At 47.2% G+C, this 18,703-nt stretch overlaps 1 protein-coding gene and 1 long non-coding RNA gene across 6 annotated transcripts in view; one reads left to right on the top strand and one right to left on the bottom strand.

Moving 5' to 3' along the window:
- PRPF40B (pre-mRNA processing factor 40 homolog B) overlaps positions 1-18,389 on the top strand; it is a 35,002-nt gene extending 16,613 nt beyond the window's left edge. For 2 of the 5 annotated variants that reach the window (XM_053371726.1, XM_053371721.1), the window contains exons 18-26: positions 1,341-1,432; positions 2,144-2,260; positions 9,635-9,772; positions 11,677-11,772; positions 12,010-12,090; positions 13,028-13,130; positions 13,916-13,977; positions 17,310-17,438; positions 17,614-18,389. In XM_053371726.1, coding sequence (XP_053227701.1) covers positions 1,341-1,432; positions 2,144-2,260; positions 9,635-9,772; positions 11,677-11,772; positions 12,010-12,090; positions 13,028-13,130; positions 13,916-13,977; positions 17,310-17,438; positions 17,614-17,706 — 911 coding nt within the window. In that variant the 3' untranslated portion in view covers positions 17,707-18,389. Of the gene's footprint in view, positions 1-1,340; positions 1,433-2,143; positions 2,261-9,634; positions 9,773-11,676; positions 11,773-12,009; positions 12,091-13,027; positions 13,131-13,915; positions 13,978-16,249; positions 16,722-17,309; positions 17,439-17,613 lie in introns of those variants that run through there. The other 3 variants (XM_053371751.1, XM_053371733.1, XM_053371743.1) reach the window with 3 other exon arrangements.
- LOC128405286 (uncharacterized) lies at positions 11,102-11,681 on the bottom strand. Its single transcript, XR_008328260.1, has 2 exons — positions 11,507-11,681; positions 11,102-11,279 (listed from the first exon to the last, which is right to left on the bottom strand). It is a non-coding gene; the product is annotated as an uncharacterized LOC128405286 (long non-coding RNA).
- Positions 18,390-18,703: the final 314 nt, after the last annotated feature.

Here is an 18,703-nt window from a genome sequence, read left to right as displayed (position 1 = left end):
GCAGACGATGGACAGGAGCCCCCACCCCCTTCTCCATAGTGACCCTCATCCGAAGGGGAGGTGCCTGGGATGTATTGAAAGAGAGAGCAGAAAGCCCAACATAGAGCAGTAGGTGTGAGCACCAGCTGAGGCACACAAAAAGGTTCCACAGGAGCGGGTGAATTTCTGTATTGGGTTGTGCTCCTGGTAGTGATTTAGTTGAGCCGATGTGACAAGATGGGCATTCCAGCTAACCAATGGGAAGATAAAGCTGTCGACCGCGGAACGTTCATAGTCCAACTTCTATGAAGAGTGGTATTTGTCAGTGCGGCTGGGGTTTAAAAGCACCACAAAAACAAAGAAAGCAGTTCCCCACCCACAAGGAATTGCCCCTGAAGAAGGAAAGAACCCTTTCCAAAATGCTTGGGGCATCAGTAAAAATGGTTGCTTTCAGAGACAGAATATTCTCTTGTTCTTATGGTGGTCAACATGGCTTGTTTCATGGGATTAAAAAGCACTCTTCTGCTAATGAAAAGTGCTCAGTGGAGGAAAAGGATGGTTGGAGGGTTTGGGGAGCTTCCATTCCTAGGTTCTGTCTCTTTTTTTAGTTTAGTTTTCAGAGGGTATAACTTGGAGGTAGGAGAACATGCTTAGCCTGTTGAAGATCCCAGAGTCAACCTTCATCATTCCCAATTAGTGGATCCAAGCCCTCAGGTTGTTAATTGGAAACAACAAGGATTGAACCTTGGATCTTCAGCATGATGCCTGATACTTGAAGCCCTTGAACCAGAGTTAGCAGCTCTGAGCTGGGGACGCCCAGTGGCTTCATTCAAGTTTTTAAGGCAACTTATCTTATCTCAGTGTTTTTCAGACTCCCTGTCTTTTGGGGGGATACATTTTCTGCATGGGTTTTTCTGCCATTGAATCTCTGTACATTGCACAGGATTCTGGAGAATGTTTTTAACGCAGGGGGTGAGGAAGCTGTGGACTTCAGCTCCCATCAGCTCTAGCCAAAATGGCCCCGATGGTCAGGGATTATGGGAATTGTAGTCCAGCAGTATCTTGAGGAGCCACACCTGCCTCACCCATCTTCCAGGGTCTTCCATTGATACAGGGTTCTTCACTTTCACCTGGCCTGAACTGAGAGTGAGCCAGAGAACACACTTTCTGTTCTTCTGTTGTTGCAGATTACTGGGTGAGGTGGGGGACTGGTAGCGGTCTACCAGGGATTGTTGTCTTGTCATTTACTGGGCCGCTGATAAACGTCTAAGGAATCCTGGGGCAGTTTGAAAGCCACTGTCTTAAAAAACCTCCTTCTTGCAGGCATGAATAATGGGATGTGTTCTTCTCCCCTTCCACAGGCTCCACCCCACTGGACCTGTTCAAGTTCTACGTGGAAGACCTGAAGGCCCGCTTCCATGATGAAAAGAAGATTATCAAGGACATTCTGAAGGTGTGGCCATAGTGTACGTTGGAGGGACATGGAGAGAATGAAACACATAAGTTGTTCCTGGTCTACTGCTCCCTCTCCTGAATCCCAACCTGTCCTTCTCTCCATGATCCCAGAGCTGGCTGCACCTTCTCCCTGTGTCCAATTATGATTCTTCCAGAAGCTTCTTCTCTTGGCAATGAATCCATAGTGTCATTTGAAACGTTATTCCTTCACAAGCGGAAAATCTGCCATGTTTTCATATCTGTGTCAATTTCACTGTGAAGAGAAACAAGTCCAGTGGTACCTTGGAAGTCGAACGGAATCCGTTCCGGAAGTCCGTTTGACTTCCAAAACGTTTGGAAACCAGGGCACGACTTCTGATTGGCTGCGGGAAGCTCCTGCAGCCAATCGGAAGCCGCGGAAGTTGCGTCATACATTTGGGTTCCAAAGAACGTTTGAAAATTGGAACAATCATTTCTGGTTTTCAGTCGTTCAGGAGCCAAAATGTTCGACTCCCAAGGCGTTTGAAAACCAAGGTATGACTGTACAGTCTACCTTGTGTCAATTTCACTTTTTCTGAATTAAAAAAAAGTAATGACTGAAATGGACATGTAACAGATTTTGGAGAGAGTGGTTTGGAACAGGCTTTCTTTGTGGTTTTTGGAGGGAAATAGGGGAATTCCTAATTCTGTTGTTCTCCTCTGTGCCCCCCCTCCCATCTCTCCTTGGTAGGACCGGAGCTTCAGCGTAGAAATAAACACAACCTTTGAGGACTTCGCCCACGTCATCAGTTTTGACAAGCGTGCTGCCACGCTGGATGCCGGCAACATTAAGCTGACTTTCAACAGTGTGAGTAGGGCAGGGGTCCGTCAGTGTGCCTCCAGACTGTCGGTGGGAGGGATTCCAGCGAATGCGGTTTGTGTGATTAAAGCGAGTTAAAGGGATCTGCCGCCCTCACATGTCAGTTCCACTTTCAAAAAGAAGAGAAATAATTGGACTGATTGCTGTATGGAAAGTGATGGGGAAATGCGTTGAAAAAAGTGGGGTGCACAAATGATTAGTGAGAAGACATGTCAATATCCCACAAGCAAATCAGGATGAACGCACATCATAGCATTACATCTTGGCTGAAAGCCACAGTAATAAATCCTCAGCAGTCTAATCTCCGCATAAGCTTTATTCAAGCATATCAGGATAAGTGCTCTATAAATAGGTTACCTGGAGGAGTCCGAGTTGCTTGCACAAGACGTACAGCACAATTTCCAATAGCTAAGTGCATCTGAAAGGCAGGGACCAACATGCCCCTTCAGTACAGTGACTGGCCCCTTGTTGGCTCCAAATAAATGTTCCTTGGGAGCAGTGGAGACTGTAGGAGCACATTATAGGGTGGGGGAGGAACCAAGATGGCGACGGAGACAGCAGCCTAGTCCGAGTCTTCTGCTTTTAGTTAAGTTTTTAAGTAGTTTTTAAGTAGTTTTTAGCCACTTCTTGGTTTTAAACTCTCAGTTTTAACGTCTTACCAGCTGTTTTATCACCTCCTCGCTTCTCTTTGCTTTTAGTTTATTGTTTTATTGTTTTACTGCTCAATCTGTCGAGGGAGCAGCAGCCCCTCGCTGCCCTCTGATGTTTTAGCTTTAGCTTTCACCGACTTCGACTCCAGCCGGAGTGATTTATTACCTCCTTATCTTATTGGCATTCGGCTGCTGGAGGTCTGCCTACCGCAACGAAACATCTTTCCAAGTGCAACTATATTAGAGGAGAGTGGAAGAGAGAAAAAGAAAGGAAGAGAGAGTACTGAGCTTTACCTACATTTTGGAACTCCACGCAGCTGACAGGGCACAGCAGGGGCATTAAATTAATGCTAGCATCACCGGAGGACTTTCAACGCCGTCGGGAAGTATCTTTACACAGTTTCTTCGGCAAGTAAGATGGCGGTTCAAGCCCGATAGGATTTCATTGCCCTCCTCCCCTCAACGTTGCATCTGTCACGGTTGTTGTAAGTAATGCCGCTGTAAAAATCTATTCCATCTACCCCCCTCTATCTCTGACCGCTAGTTCATGAACTGTCAGAAAGTCTGACTCGCAGTGGACCACAGCCACTTCTAATTAATTAACTAGATGTGGAGCTTCTGGGGAGAGCATTATCTAACGAGAGGAGTGTTAATTCCAGCTTGTCTAATTGGGACGAAACGGTGCTATCTTCACATCCACATATCCCACATACCTCCATACCTCCGTATACTCCAGGGAGATGGTGCTCACCAGACAGAAATGTAAAGCTCTGGGGGTCTCCCCAACGCAGAGGGCAGAATCACCACCAGCAACCTCGCAGACGAAAATTTTGCATTATTTTAAGCCTAAAACAAAAACGCCCATATGCTCCGAGTCCCCACTCCTCCACGATTGGTCTATTGACCAAACATGGTATGGGAAGGAACCTGATATTGGTGAGGAGAGAGAGGGAATCAGTCTGGCAATGGAGATGGCTCAGATAGTCTCCCAATCTAGTGCTACCGACACCCTCGTAGAACATGACCAAGAACTAAATTTGAAACTCTTGGAAGTCACACTAGATGGATCAGTCAATGCAGCCAGCCCCAGTGAAAAGGCTAGGATGGAACCCTCAAGTGCGACGAGAACAGAGGAAAATCCAAGTCAGCTAAAAGGAGCCTGCTGGGACACAGATAGCAATATCTGTATCCTGATTGGGCTTTTCAATGAAATGATGAATGAATGCCAAATGCACATAAGTAAAGAATTAAGACCAATCAGGAACTTTCTTACGGAATGCGTGGGTTTGCTAGTAAGCCTGACAGAGCTCATCAGGAAGGGAGCAATCTCACACACCCCTACTCCAGCGGCTGAAATTCCAACAGAGCCCAGTAGCTCAGAGAAGGTCCCAAAGAGGGCCACTCCTATGTCTACCAACAGTCGAGTCACACACCCCTCACCTAAAAAGAAGCATCGCCACCAAAGAATACACCTACTTCACAAGAAGAAGTCTAAAAACATAAAAGTGGGAAGGCGGACTAAGAGTCATATACGAACTAAGAAATTGAATTTTTCTAAGTTATTCAAGCTCCTGGAGAATCCCACAATAAAGGAACCAAATATAAAGAATACTAAACCCGCAACTCCAATACAGAGCATTATCCAGCAACCTAAAGTGACAAGCGTTTCACAACCCCCTAACCCTCAATCAACGAAAGATCGGAACGAACAATTAGATAAAGACCGGCAAACCTCCTCTGCTACTGTGGAGACTATCACCCCCATTCGCAATAAGATAACTCAGAACAATCAAACGCTGATCCTCAACAGACGCAGATTGGTTATTTGCCCTATGTACAACCGTACAGAATTACATTCACTGGACCAACAAAGAACGTATATATTTAAAAAAATCGACTTAGTACTCAGAGGCCTCCTACTACAAGGTAACGTTAGCAAGGCAGATTTTCTCCCAAATCACAATAAGTATAATCGAGTGATGCTGACATTTAAAGATGACTCGTCCGCAAAACAAATATTAATTAATAAGGAGAAGCTGCAAAGGGTGGGCCTGACAGTGACTTGCCTATTTGAAGTGCCCGGCCCCCCCTCGCACCTCATCAAATTAAATAAGAAAGACATCTATTCAAAGGTGGTGGAAAACAATAAAGCTGATTATCAGAATAATCACCAGTCGCCTCATGAACTGGATACCCCTACACACAACTTCTCCTTTGAAGAAAATACCTTAATTAGTCAATTCTGGACATTCCCACCTTTAATACAAGCTGAAATCCTAGAAAGATTAGAAACGCTAAGAAATAAGCTGGCTAGGAAAGATTTTTATAAGGAAAACAAGGTAGATGTCCAAAGAAAGAGCAAGAGCCCTCCCAAAACGATCATCTCACAAGAACTCGATTCAGCAGCTCGTCGATCACATAACCTTCAGGTAAAAGCAGAGATTAATCTACCTGCAATCAAGAAAGTACAACTCACAAAGGAGAATAATGCATCGCTCCCTATAAGGAAAAACATGCCTAAGGAAACCTCACCAGGCTTCTGGTCCAAAATGAGATATTTAGATGAAGCGGAATTAGGCTACAACCAGGTAGAGTACCCCCAGGAGGAGGCCTTGCATAGCAAAGGCCCAGTCTCTACCAATGTGAGCACTCTACATTTACCATCTGACACCATAGAACACCTGGGCAGCTCTCCTTGTAAGGATGATAGTCGGCTGCCACGTAGAATGGTAAACTCCAACAGTACCTTGGAAGATAATTGCCAAGGAGTGGATCTTGGTAAAGCCAACCTTAGCTTTTTATCATGGAATATCGCTGGATGGCAAAAAAAAGGCAGCTGATCCATCCTTTGCTAAATTTATCCAAGGCTACGACATAGTATTTTTACAGGAGACATGGCTCACAGGGGACCTAGAAGTTAACGGCTTTTCCTCAATGTCCCTCACAGGATCCCCAAGCACTAAAGGGGGGAGAGTCAAGGGTGGCCTAGGCATTTTAATATCTACAAGGCTGAGGGCGTCCTTAGTAAAATTAGAGACACTGAAACACCTGGCTATGGCCTTACTAGTGAAAAGCAGATTCTTCACCCTGCTACTGATTAATGTATATCTTCCCCCCAAAGAGGCAAGCAGCTGATTAAAAACACCTGGCATGGGCTGGAAACATACATTGATGGTTTGATGACTCAAACCCCTGCAGCTTCAGTGCTAGTGGCTGGTGATCTTAATGCCAGAATTGGCCAGTCTGATGAAGCACTATATGCACACTTCCACGACTCGCCACCCATCGTGGAAGAAAACCATCTTATACCCACCAGACTCTCAAAAGATAAGGGATGTAATTATGCAGGTCTGTGCCTATTGCGTCTTTCTAACAAGCTGGACCTGGTCATACTAAATGGGCGCAAGAATGGGGAGACTTGTGGGGAATTTACTTTTATATCAAATGCAGGAGCTTCCACTATCGACTATGCTATGGTATCATTTAATCTCCTAAATAGAGCCCTTGAGTGCAAAGTGGAGGAGAGGGTTGATAGTGACCACCTACCGCTCTGCCTCCTCCTGGATGCAAGAAAAGACTTATTTTGCAACGTTAAACTTGAAGCTCCCAGGTCCTCCAACATGGAGCTGAGATACTCGCGTATTAGATGGTCCGAAAAGCTGAATGCCGAAACATCTGAAAGGCTATACTCTGACATATTCCTCATGAGAAGAGATAATCTCTTAAACTCACCATGTTCTGAATCTAGAATAATCTTGTTCCAGGATCTGATTTCACTTTTGCAACCCCACCTGACCCAAAAAAAGACATTGCGCCAATCTTTATTCCTCAACAAATCCAAACCCTGGTTTGATCAGGAATGTATTGCTATGAAGCGTTCTTTGCTGGATAAGTACAGGAACTACAAATCAGCGAACTTACCCCTGCTTCCTGCGGAATGGTTCGAAGCCAAACGTAAATATAAAGATCTGATTAAAAAGAAAAAGCTTCAGGCCCAAAGGGGGGAGTGGCAACGTTTATTAGAGGCCTCTCGAAGGAAAGACTCAGCCACTTTTTGGAAAATAGTTGCAAAAAGTTGGCAAGACTCCCCGATTGAAATTGATTATACTATACCAGTTGGGATTTGGGAGGCTTACTTCACATCTTTATATACATCAAATCAACATCTGCAGGCCATGCCCCCAGCCTCGAGTGATATTGGCGCCGAATGGCCCCCAGTAGCAACTGAAGAGATCTATAGGCTCATCCAATCCCTTAAACCTGGAAAAGCACCCGGCGTAGACAATATTACACCGGGACTACTTAAGGCTAATGTTGAATGGTGGGCCCCTGTGCTAGCTGCCCTATTCACCAGCATAGATCAATTGGCCACTATCCCTGAGGACTGGGGATTAGCAATCATCATCCCTTTATTCAAGAAAGGGAGCCGATCAGATCCAGCTAATTACAGGCCAATTAGCCTCCTAAGTATCATTAGCAAATTGTACGCAGCCCACCTATGCGATAAATTAGTGGACTGGTTGGAACAAAACCACATTCTTTCAGAAGCACAGGCGGGTTTTAGGGCAAATCGGTCAACCTCAGACCAGGGCCTTGTTCTCCAACATCTTGCGGAGAAATATACATCAAGAAAAGGAGGTTCCCTATACGTGGCCTTCATGGATTTCAAATCTGCTTTTGATTTAATACCGAGGGACAGGCTTTGGGGAAAGCTAAGCGCCGCAAATATAAACAAACGCCTACTGTATCTCATCCACAGTCTATATGAAAATACACGGATCCGGGTAAGGTGTGACCGACAGGGCCACCTATCCAAGGAAATCCAAATCCACCAGGGGGTCAGGCAAGGGTGTGTCCTTGCGCCTTCTTTATTTAACTTCTATATCAACTCACTAGTAGGAAATATGTTGAAAGAAAATGCCCATCCCCCCAAATTGGCTGGTACGCCCCTCCCGGTCCTTTTATATGCGGAAGACACAGTTTTAATTTCTTTTTCTTGTGTTGGACTAAGAAAACTTCTGAGATCTTTTACCAAATACTGCAGCATTGAACAACTAACAATTAACTACAACAAATCCAAAGTCATGGTGTTCTCTAAAAAAAGGAGGAGGCACAAATGGAGAATAGACAATCGCTCAATAGAACAGGTAGCAACCTTTAAATACCTGGGTGTAACCTTCCAGGAAAGGGGCTCCTGGTGCTTTCAGATTAATAATACTATTGCAAATGCAGAAAGATCTACCAAAGCGTTAATAAGATTCTTTTATGGGAAAGGGGGCCAATACATACCGGCAGCCTCCCAGGTCTTTGCTGCCAAAATACTATCACAATTGTTATATGGATCCCAGATCTGCAGTTTTAAAAACCTTACTCTCTTAGAGGCATTTCAAACTAAGTTTTTCCGCTGCCTGCTGGGGATCCCCTCTTGCATATCCAACATAGCGGTCCGTTTGGAGGTTGGGCAAATTCCTATCAGTACTCGGATATGGATATTGAAGATCCATTATTGGCTAAAGCTTATTTTCTTCCCGGTTGGGCTGGCACCTTTAACCTTATTAGATACCTACCAATCCAGATGGAAAGCTACACTGCTGGAAAAGCTCAAAGGCTTGGGGATCCCACAGCAGACCCTGATAGCGACAGGCTTCGAGAAAGCTAGGACTGCAATTCGCCAGCGTATCTGGGACGTAGAACTACAATGCCACATGAGCGAAATGATCAAACATCCAGCAATAAGGGACCATGGGAGAGGTTTCTCTCCAGCTAACTATCGTGTCAGGTCTTCAGGTACCCAAATACAGACGGTCTTTTACCCTCGCCAGATTTAACGTTCTCCCTTCTGCCTTACTTCAGGGCAGATTTGAGGGTAAACCATACACAGCATGGGTCTGTCCTTGTGGTTCGTTGGAAGTTGAAACTGCTTCACATGTACTATTACATTGTCGTCTTTATGAGGATATACGTTTGACTTTTATTACACCTGTTTTGCAAAAGTCTAGGAAAGAATCGGAATACCATAGTCTAAAACTACTGCTAGAGGACAAGAAGCCCAAGACTACATTAAATGTAGCTAAATTCTGTGCGTCTGCAATCAATCGCAGGAAGCAAGTGGTATCCCATAATGTCCAATCCCCTAAATGTTAATTACAGGGGGCACGCTAACAATTAATTTTAATTTTTATATTTAAATTCTTGTTATTGCATATTGTCCCTTGTATTTCTGATATTTTTATGATCTGTGATATTGTGTGTGTTGAAGCTGGTCTGTGACCGTATTAATAAATTCATTCATTCACATTATAGGGAGCAGGATACCCTCAACCCTCTTTCATAATACTAGGACTTGGGATTCACTGGATGAAGAGATGCTAGGCTAGGGGTGAGGAGTGCAGAACAGTGGCAATCTCGTTGTTGTCCCAACTCCCATCAGCCCCAGAATGCCTGGCCTGTTGTCAGGAATGATGGGAGCTTTAGTCTGAAACCCCGGAGAGCTGCTGCCAGTCTGCGTAGACAATACTGAGCTAGATGGACCAATAGCCAGATTCAGTTTAAGGCAGCTTTGTATGTTCCTATGGCTGATCTGGCAAGGAGGATAATTTTGCTCATTCAGTGCAAGGAAAGGGAGAGATCCCTAAGGGCCATTCGGGTTCTGTGACCAGCAGAGGATAAGAGGAATGCCGCATAGTGATGCTCCCTGCTTCCCTGCCCATAGCTGCTGGAAAAGGCCGAGGCACGGGAGCGTGAACGGGAGAAGGAAGAAACTCGCAAGATGCGGCGCAAGGAGGCGGCATTCAAGAGCATGTTGCGCCAGGCAGCTCCTCCACTGGAACCCAACACTGCCTGGGATGAGGTGAGGTTTTCTGCACTCGGTTGCAGGACCAGCTTCAGCTGCCTTTATCTAGAGTTGCATGAATTGGCTACTAGAGAGGAAAACGGGCAGGGCTGAAGTTCAGAGATAAGGCACGTGCTTTGCATATAGGAGGTCCCAGGTTAATTCCTGGGGATCTGGGAGAGGCTCCTGTCTTAAATCCTGGAGAACCACCACCAGTAAGTATAGGCAGTACTGGGCAAAAGGGGACCAATGGTCTGATTCTGCACAAGACAGCTTTTAAATGCCTAGTGTACTGACACATGCAGAGGTGCATTGGGCAGCCTCCTTTGGAGGGCAGGTACCGTATTTTTCGCTCTATAGGGCGCACCGGACCATAGGGCGCACCTATTTTTTTTGGGGGGGAATAAAGGGGGAAAAAATATTTCCCCCCCGAGCCCCAAAGAGCAAAGAAGCCATGACAGCGAGCGGGATGTCTTGGCTTCGTTTTTAGCCTTGGGGCTGGGGCGGGGGAAGCCCAAGCTTCCCCCGACCCCAGCCCCCAGAACGGGTCCCGGAGCTTGCTGCTATCCGAAGCCCGGGGAGCGTGGCGCTGTAGCCCACTGCGCACCCCAGGCTTAGGGCAGCTATCCGCAAGCCTGCGGTGCCCGGCAGGATAGCTGCCCTAAGCGCGGGGTGCGCAGCGCCGCGCCCCCAGGCTTTGGGCTGCAGGCAGGTATCCGCAAGCCTTTGGAGCCCGGCGGGAGTTCCCCTCTCGGTCCGACTCCTCTCGCTCTCCAGGCTTCAGCGAAAGCCTGCATTCGCTCCATAGGACGCACACACATTTCCCCTTCATTTTTGGAGGGAAAAAAGTGCGTCCTATAGAGCGAAAAATACGGTAATTCTTCTGCACCAAGAGTGATTACATGATTCTATCAAACCTAGTGTATAGCAGTGTTGTTTACCCCCAGTTGAGGACGACTGGAAGGCAACAAAAGCAGACCAGTGACTTGTGCCAAGACACAGCGTGCCTCTTTTGTGGGTGGGCTGCTTTCTGCCTCATGGGAACCTTTACTTATTTTCATTTTTTGCAGCATGCACTTTGGGAATGACTGCTTCCAAAGCCTAAAGTTGATCTTCAATAGAAAACTTTTTTTGTCTTAATGAGGTTGATGCAAACACTTTAGTGTCCGAAGACATTAATTGCCACTGGATGACTCCCTCCATCAGTAATAACCTAGCAGCTTTTGTGTGAAGCACCTAAAGCCTTTCCTGTATGAGGAGGCAGGGTTAGGATATCCTGTTGGGAATCTGAGGTTGAGGTTCCCACGCAGCAGAAGTTGTCTCCAGTTCCAGCCACCACCCAGAGGCTTAAGGTCCAAAATAGTTTACTGCTGTAGAGGATAAGGCTTCAGCAATACAGTTCCAAACATTGATGTATACATACAGCTTGTAGGCTTTGCAGATACAGATATACAAGCACAAATTATCTCTATTGCTGGAGCTTAAAGATGTAAAACGGACTCCGACTCATGGACAGACTCACTGACTGAGTACAGTGGTACCTCGGGTTACATACGCTTCAGGTTACATACGCTTCAGGTTACAGACTCTGCTAACCCAGAAATAGTGCTTCAGGTTAAGAACTTTGCTTCAGGATGAGAACAGAAATCGTGCTCCAGCGGCGTGGCAGCAGCAGGAGGCTCCATTAGTTAAAGTGGTGCTTCAGGTTAAGTACGGACCTCCGGAATGAATTAACTACTTAACATGAGGTACCACTGTACTGAGCTAACATGCCTTAATCACTTATGGTACAAGTCCATTGCCATAGCAGCTGGCTTATCTCATACTTGGAGTGATGTGTGCTCCTGAAGGAAATTAACTCTTTCCTCCATGTCCAGTTCCTCCAACATGTCCACCTCCCCCTTTTTGGCTTTCCTTTCCAGGTCCGAGAGCGGTTTGTCAACAACATAGCCTTCGAGCAGATCACACTGGAGTCAGAGCGGATCCGCCTTTTTCGTGAGTTCCTGCAACTACTAGAGGTGAGCAGGGGCTGATTGGGAGGGTCAGAGTGGTTGAGCCTCAACAGGAACTTCCGCTACGAGGATCTGTGGGGTGGGATTGCCTGATGATGAGAGGCTGAAGTAGTGGAGACGGGAGGTGGTGGAGAAGACAGCTAGCCAGGAAGGCCATACCAGAAGAAGGGCCAGCTCAGGATTTTTTCTGCAATTTGGATTCACACACATGCACACCATCTCTTTGTCTCCCTCTCCCCACAGACGGAGTGCCAGCATTTCCACGCCAAGGCCAAGAAACACACCAAAAAGCCCAAGAAGCACCATCGCAAGCGGTCTGCTTCGGTGAGACCAGGGGGCTGTGGTGGGAAGAGATGGAGGGGGGTGACTGAAGTCAGGGTGGTGAGACATGTTCATCAGAGCCAAGTGGCAGAGGGCCTTCTGCCCCCGTCCTATTGATACTCTCAGTCTGTGTTGGTGTTTTTGCAGCAAGAAGTGTTGGGAGAAACTCAGTGGCCTACACCTGCAGTGGAATGAGGTGGAAGAGTAGACTGCACCCCCATGTACACAATTGCCTGGGATTTTTTAAAAAAGAAATATCAGCAAAGAAGGAACAGACTAGCCTAGGACTTTTTCATGGATGTTCTAGATTTTTCAATTGCAGGGAATTGTCCATCCAAAACTGGCATGTGTGTCCACACAGCACACACACACACACACACACACACACACACACACACACACACTATCACCCTAGGATTCTGCCTCCTCACTTGGCAGTGATTTACATAATGACATAAGATTTACATAATTACAAAAAAACCCCAAATTTAAGTCGTTTTCATGAATGAAAGCATCTCAGTACATATACAGTAAAATTAAGCAATCCCTACATAATTCATAAAAAGGTCTAACAAGACAGAAAAACATTAAATCAGTTTCAGTAAAAATTAAGCATCTCCAAGGTCAAATCCTGATCACCATAAAGCCCCCAGATAGTCTTGAGGCATCCTGAGTAGCAGGTTGTGCAGAGCTCACAAGTAAGATGGTCTCTGGCCTCTTCAGCAGCAGTAGGTGGGGTCCGTCGGGGTTTCCCAGGCCGGGTAGAAACAGGCACAGAAAGGGAGTAAGCTGGCCTAAGACCTTCCTCCCTGACACGCTTGGTGACGATTAGCCCTTGTGATGTCCTGTGGTTTATTAATGGCATGCTGGGCTTCCCAAGTGCTAGTCTGCCCCTCCCTCTGGGAGGGGGTGACTGACGAGTGCAAATTTCTCCCCTCAGGGCTCAGAGTCAGGCTCAGACCACCCTCACCGCACAGCCAAGCGCAAGAAACGAAACCATTCGGAATCGGCTGGTTCAGGACCGTCGTCGTCACCTGATTCAGGTAAGAGTGGGGCATTTTGCGGAGCCAAGTTGTTGATTCAAACTGCCATTCTGAGGGAAGTTTCCTCTGCCTGAGGGCCATAGTGGGCCACCTTCCTGGGTGGGGGTGAGGCAATGGGGTGTCACCCTTCTCTCAGCATAGTAGGGTGCTGGGCAGCCACACAAAAGGCAGAGGTTTCTACATGGGCATCTATCTCTCCACTGAGGCCAGCAAGAGCCATTATGACAGTACAAGGATGCAGTCCAGTGGAGTGCAGTGGAGGCTGGGGGAGGGGTAAGGGCCAGGGAGGGGTGTGGCCTGGGGAATGTCTCGAGGGCCAAAAGAAGAGGTCTGGAGGGCCATGTGTGAGGTTGCCCACCTTTGGTATACAGAAACCCGCTCACTGTGTGTGAGGGGCAGTGCTGGATTAAACCCCATGGCAGTCAAAATTTTAGGGGCTCCCTTGCAAATTATCTCCTAATACATTTGTGATTTTACCAACCAACAATTTTAATAAACCAAGGGGTGGGGCCCCTAAAAAGCGTGGGGCCCCTAGGCCAGTGCCTACTCTATTTGGTAATCCAGCATGGGTGAGGGGGCTTTGGCACCCACATGAATCACGTGACACCCTGGCCACCCTTCCGCCTGCCTGCTGAATCCAGCCAGCGGTGCGTCTGTTCCTCTGTGTGGAATGGGCAGGGATACACAGAGGTTTGCCTGCCGGCGGGACAGTCTGAACCGGCTCTTTTGCCTGCTCCCACTGAGGGATGGCAGCACCCACATGCTGTCTCTCCCCCCCCCCCCAGAGCACAGCACCAGGCGCTCCAAGAGGCAGAAGAAGAAAAGCAAGAAAAAGAGGCACAAATCGGTGAGTCCCACGGCAGCAAGCAGTGGCAGGATGCGGGTGAGGCAAGGGGCTGGAGCAATACATTCAAAGCCAGGTCTCTGGGGACCGTTGAGGGGGAGATCGCTTCGGTGCGATCTCATCGATGGCTGCCAGGAGCACAGCCTGACTCCCTCCCTCGGCAATCTTCACGGAGCTCTGGCCCAATGGCGGCCAGTGGCTTGAATTTAATTAATTTTATAATGAATGATTTTAGAATGTTGTTTGTGCTGTACTTTTGTACTGTTTTATTGTTGTTAGCCGCCCTGAGCCCGGCTTCGGCTGGGGAGGGCGGGATATAAATAAAATTTATTATTATTATTATTATTATCTGTTAGGAATGCAAGGCCAGGTGTGTTCCACGCTGACCAATCGGGAAATGGAGTTCTGTGACCTGCATGGCTTTGTCCCAGGGTTGGAGGCACACAAAGCAGGTCATTGCCTGGGTGGGAGGCCAGCTGGGTGTGATAGATGATAGATAGATAGATAGATAGATAGATAGATAGATAGATAGATAGATAGATAGACGGATGGAAGGAAGGAAGGAAGGAAGGAAGGAAGGAACGAACGAACGAACGAACGAACGAACGAACGAACGAACGAACCCTATAGGAGCCTTCTCCTATAGTGAGACTGGCAGTGAGACTGGCCTCAAGAGGTGCAGAGCTCTTGTTGGCTGGAGGTATTTAATGAGAGGTTGGACAACCCATCTGCCAGGGAGGCTGCTGCAGCTGCAAGAGCCCTGCGACTGTCCAGCAGAGGGCTGGACTAAATGGTTTCCCAAGTTCCTTCTAGTTCTGTGATTCTGTAGTGTGATTTTCCTTAAGCAGATTTCCTCTTAGCTGCCTCATTTACTCTGTTGCTGTTTACTCATGTTTCTGTGTCTTTAATGGTGAATGTCAATGTGCTATGAAAGCCCCTTTAACCTCAAGAAATCCTGCTTGGTTTCTCCCCACCCCAACTTCTCGCATTTTTTGAGATTTTTAGTATATATTTGCAGTATTTAAGGGATTCTTTAAAAAAAGAAAGCTAAATTTCTCAGGATGCATAGTTCTGTACACAGTGCACAATTATGTTGTATTTATGGGTATCATCTCCCATTTAATGTACAACACAATGAGTGGCAGCATTTGCATAAAGCAGGGGGTGGAGGCCAATTCATGCCACATATATCACTTGATATTTCATCACTTGATGGCACATAGCTGGACGTGTGGACCGAGTCCATTGAAGCACATGGAGGGTGACTCACAAGTTCTCTTTGTGGGATTGCAAAGGAGTCATTGCATGTCCAGTCCTATAGGGAGAACATGACTAAGGCCACACTAGTTGTCAGCAGTTCACACGTTCTGCTGTCAAATCACCCAGTGTGCAAGGATTGTGTAGAACAAAGTCAAGTGATGCATTGACACATATGTGTGCGTGAGAATGAGACCTGTGTGACTGCAGAGTCGAATGGTGAGGTGTGAGGGAGCGAATGTGCCCATAGAGATCCATATGTGAGCCGTCATTTGATGCTGCAGTCTTGCAGGCTTCACACAAACAGACGTATCATCATCAAACCTTTATTGCATTAGCATACAGCCATAGCAGTATAAGACAAAAATGCTAGAGAGAAGCAACCTAACAAAATTCAAACGATATTACTGGCATTGTGACATTTAAATTACCCTAAAACAATAATGTAAAAATTTAGTTGCCAGCGCCTGGAATCTAAAATGCAGATGTATATAAAACATATAATGGCCCCAAAATAGGCTCGGCACATTAGGTTAAAAAGGTAATACAAAGAATTAAAACAGGTCCAGGTCTGGGACACACTACCCAGTCAGTGTAGCCCTGAGTTTCAAAGCCTGGAAACAGACGTACACAGACATACCTGTACATCATTTGATTTCTCTGCATCTGATTCCTGCACGCAGAAAGGTTGCCAGCTGAGTGTGTGAACTGTGATTCCACTAGAAGCACTTTTATTTCAGGTGAGCTGAGCTGATGTAAAAGTTCTGTGCTTGAAAGTGCCTCGAGTGCTTCAGAGACTGTTAGAAAATCCAATGGGTTGGATTTGTTTCAGGTTTGGAGGATCAGGACAGCTGATCTGCACCTATGTTTTCTTTTTGTGTGTGTGTGGTTATAGCACATGTCCATTAGTCAGAGCTATTTAGGTACCATTAGCCAACTATTCATTTATTAACACTTTCTCATGTCTGTTGCCTGCTTTTGGCACACTGTAAATGACATTATGTGCTTTAATCCACAGGCAGTAAAGTGTGATGGAGTGTTTTGCTTCGGAGCACGGGGAAAAGAGATTAGAATCAGAAAACTTTCCATGCCCTTATGATTCTGTGGTCAGAAGTGTTTGTGTGTTTGTGCTATGATGAACACAAGCACATTACCCAGTATCTGGTACAAAAGGCAGCATCCTGAGCATCTCAGCTTTCTTTTTCAAATAAAGATTCTAGACCTTATGATTGCAAAGATGTACTTGAAGGCACAAGGGCAATGCCTTATGAAATCTCAGACCAGAGGAGTTTCTGAATAAAGGTTTCAATATCTGTATCCTTTCCCCACATTTAGAGGCCAAGTGGTGACGACAGCAACAGTGCCTTTTCTGCAGTGGCCCCTTCTGCTCTGTATTGTTCTCTTTCAGAGGCGGCTCAGCCGACACTCAACTTGGATTAGCTCCAGGCACAAAATTAAAGTGCTTTTATTTGCCCAGATTTTTACCACCACTGGTTCTTATTGCTTCTGCTGCTCTTTCCGTTTGACCGTGTTGTCTTTTTTATTTGTTTATATTTTGCATATCAAAATTGTCAGCCACCTTTGAAACTTTGTAATCGAAGATACAGATTTTATAAATCGGGTGGGCAAACCTGTGCAGCCCTCCGGATGCCACGGGACTCCCAGCTCCCATCACCCCTGACTCTTGCTCCATACTGGATGCCGCTGATGTGAATTGGAGTCCCAAGAACTCCAGGAGGGCCTCAGGTTAGCTGTACAGCTGGATTCTGATCAGAGCAGCAGCAACTTCATTGCTAGGGGATTCAGAAAGAAGCAGGGTCACTTGTGTCCAGAACACAACTTGCCAGCTAGTTGGGTTCTTTTTCTCAGTTAAGGCTCGTTGATTGTCTCAGCACAGACTCCTCACAACCTTGTCTGTAGTCTTTTTCTGCATTGCCTTAGCCCACTCCGCTTTTGCCACCTTCCTCCCTATATTGGGCTGGTCACCGCTGAGCTGGCTGGGCCGCTAGCAGCCCCCCGCCGGCTGCCCCAGCCCAGGCCCCTTTTGCCCTCGAGTTTGCAAGCTGCTTCTTTTACAGAACAGCCCTGAAAGCGAAGCTGAGCACAAGAAGGACCCGAGCCGAGCCGACGAGTGGGAGCGAGAGAAGGCCCCTCCGCGACCTGAGGGAAGAGGCCACTCCCCTCCCCGGGGCACCAGGAGGGAGCGGGTGAGCCCTGGGAGGAAATCAAGCGGCACCAGGGATGGTGGGTGGGAAGGGGCAAGAAGGATTTGGAAGTGGGGAGGAGGCGGCAAGGTGAGGTGGCGGGCGGGCCTTATGCAGAAGACTTCAGGGGGCGGGCAAAGGTGCTGGGGTTTCTCACTCGCGCTCCTTTCCCTGGCAGAGCGGCTGGGACACCTCAGAGAGCGAAGAGCTCAGTGAAGGGGAACTGGAACGTCGGCGCCGGACTCTGCTGCAGCAACTGGGTGACCAGTAACCACTGCAGCCTCTTTTGAGGCTCCCTTTCCACACACGCCAGACCCAATTGGTCCTTGTTCCTGCGTAGGCTGTGCCTTCCTTTGGCTGCGACAGCGCCCAAGCCAAGCGTGTGCACTGCTCTGGCCCGGAACCTGCACAATTGGGCTGCAGTGCCCCCCCTCCACCACCACCCCTGCTTGCTTCTGAGTTGGGAACGGGCCCTGCCCACTGGCAGGGACGGCCTCCATCGATTCCCCCTGTCTGCATGGAGCCACCAAGACAGGGAGGAAGGATTTGGCTGTACTGTCTGGACCTAAAATTCAGAACCAGCTCTGGGATCCAGCCTGAAGAAGATTAGGGGGAATAGGGTTAGGGGCTCCTCCGTGCATCAGTTGGCAACGTAGCACAGGAGCAAATGGCATCTCTTCTCGACGTTTCACCAGGGCTGCACCTGCTAGGAGCCTCTTTGGCCTAGAACCAGAATGGCAGGGTCCAGTTTGTTTATCACAGCATCAGCCCTGCCTGGGGAACGTGGTCCAGGAATGGGGACAGGATGTATGTTCCTGGTTGTTTTTTGTTCTTTTTTTTGAAGGTTTGTCTCAGTGACTGGATCCTTCTTTCTGATTGCAGTACCCCTTGTGTGTTGAGGATTCAGTGGGATTTTTCAAACAATATTTATAATAAACTTGGACTAGAATTATCCTTCTCTGGTGGGCCTCCTGTAGAAGTTTGGTTTAAATTTGAGAAATCTGAAGCTTGGGTTATCTTTCTTTCTTGGACCTTTTGGAAAAATATTGGGGTGGGTGTGTTTTGTTGCATACCACAAATCTGCGTCTGCGTCTGCTCACCAGCATAGTGGGGAAGGGGATTTTCAGAGGAGGGCAACATAGGTGTGCTTCACACTGGCTTGCACATTGTGGACAGATGTGCAAAGGAGGGAGGAGAGTCAAGTCACAAAAGGAAAGCTGTGCAGAATCATGGAAGTGCATATAATAAACAAAGCACAAGTATATTGT

Source organism: Podarcis raffonei, chromosome 2 (assembly GCF_027172205.1).
Source record: "Podarcis raffonei isolate rPodRaf1 chromosome 2, rPodRaf1.pri, whole genome shotgun sequence".
Taxonomy (NCBI): domain Eukaryota; kingdom Metazoa; phylum Chordata; class Lepidosauria; order Squamata; family Lacertidae; genus Podarcis; species Podarcis raffonei.
The sequence above is the reverse complement of the archived record's forward strand: the minus strand, read 5'-3'. Positions and strand labels throughout refer to the sequence as shown.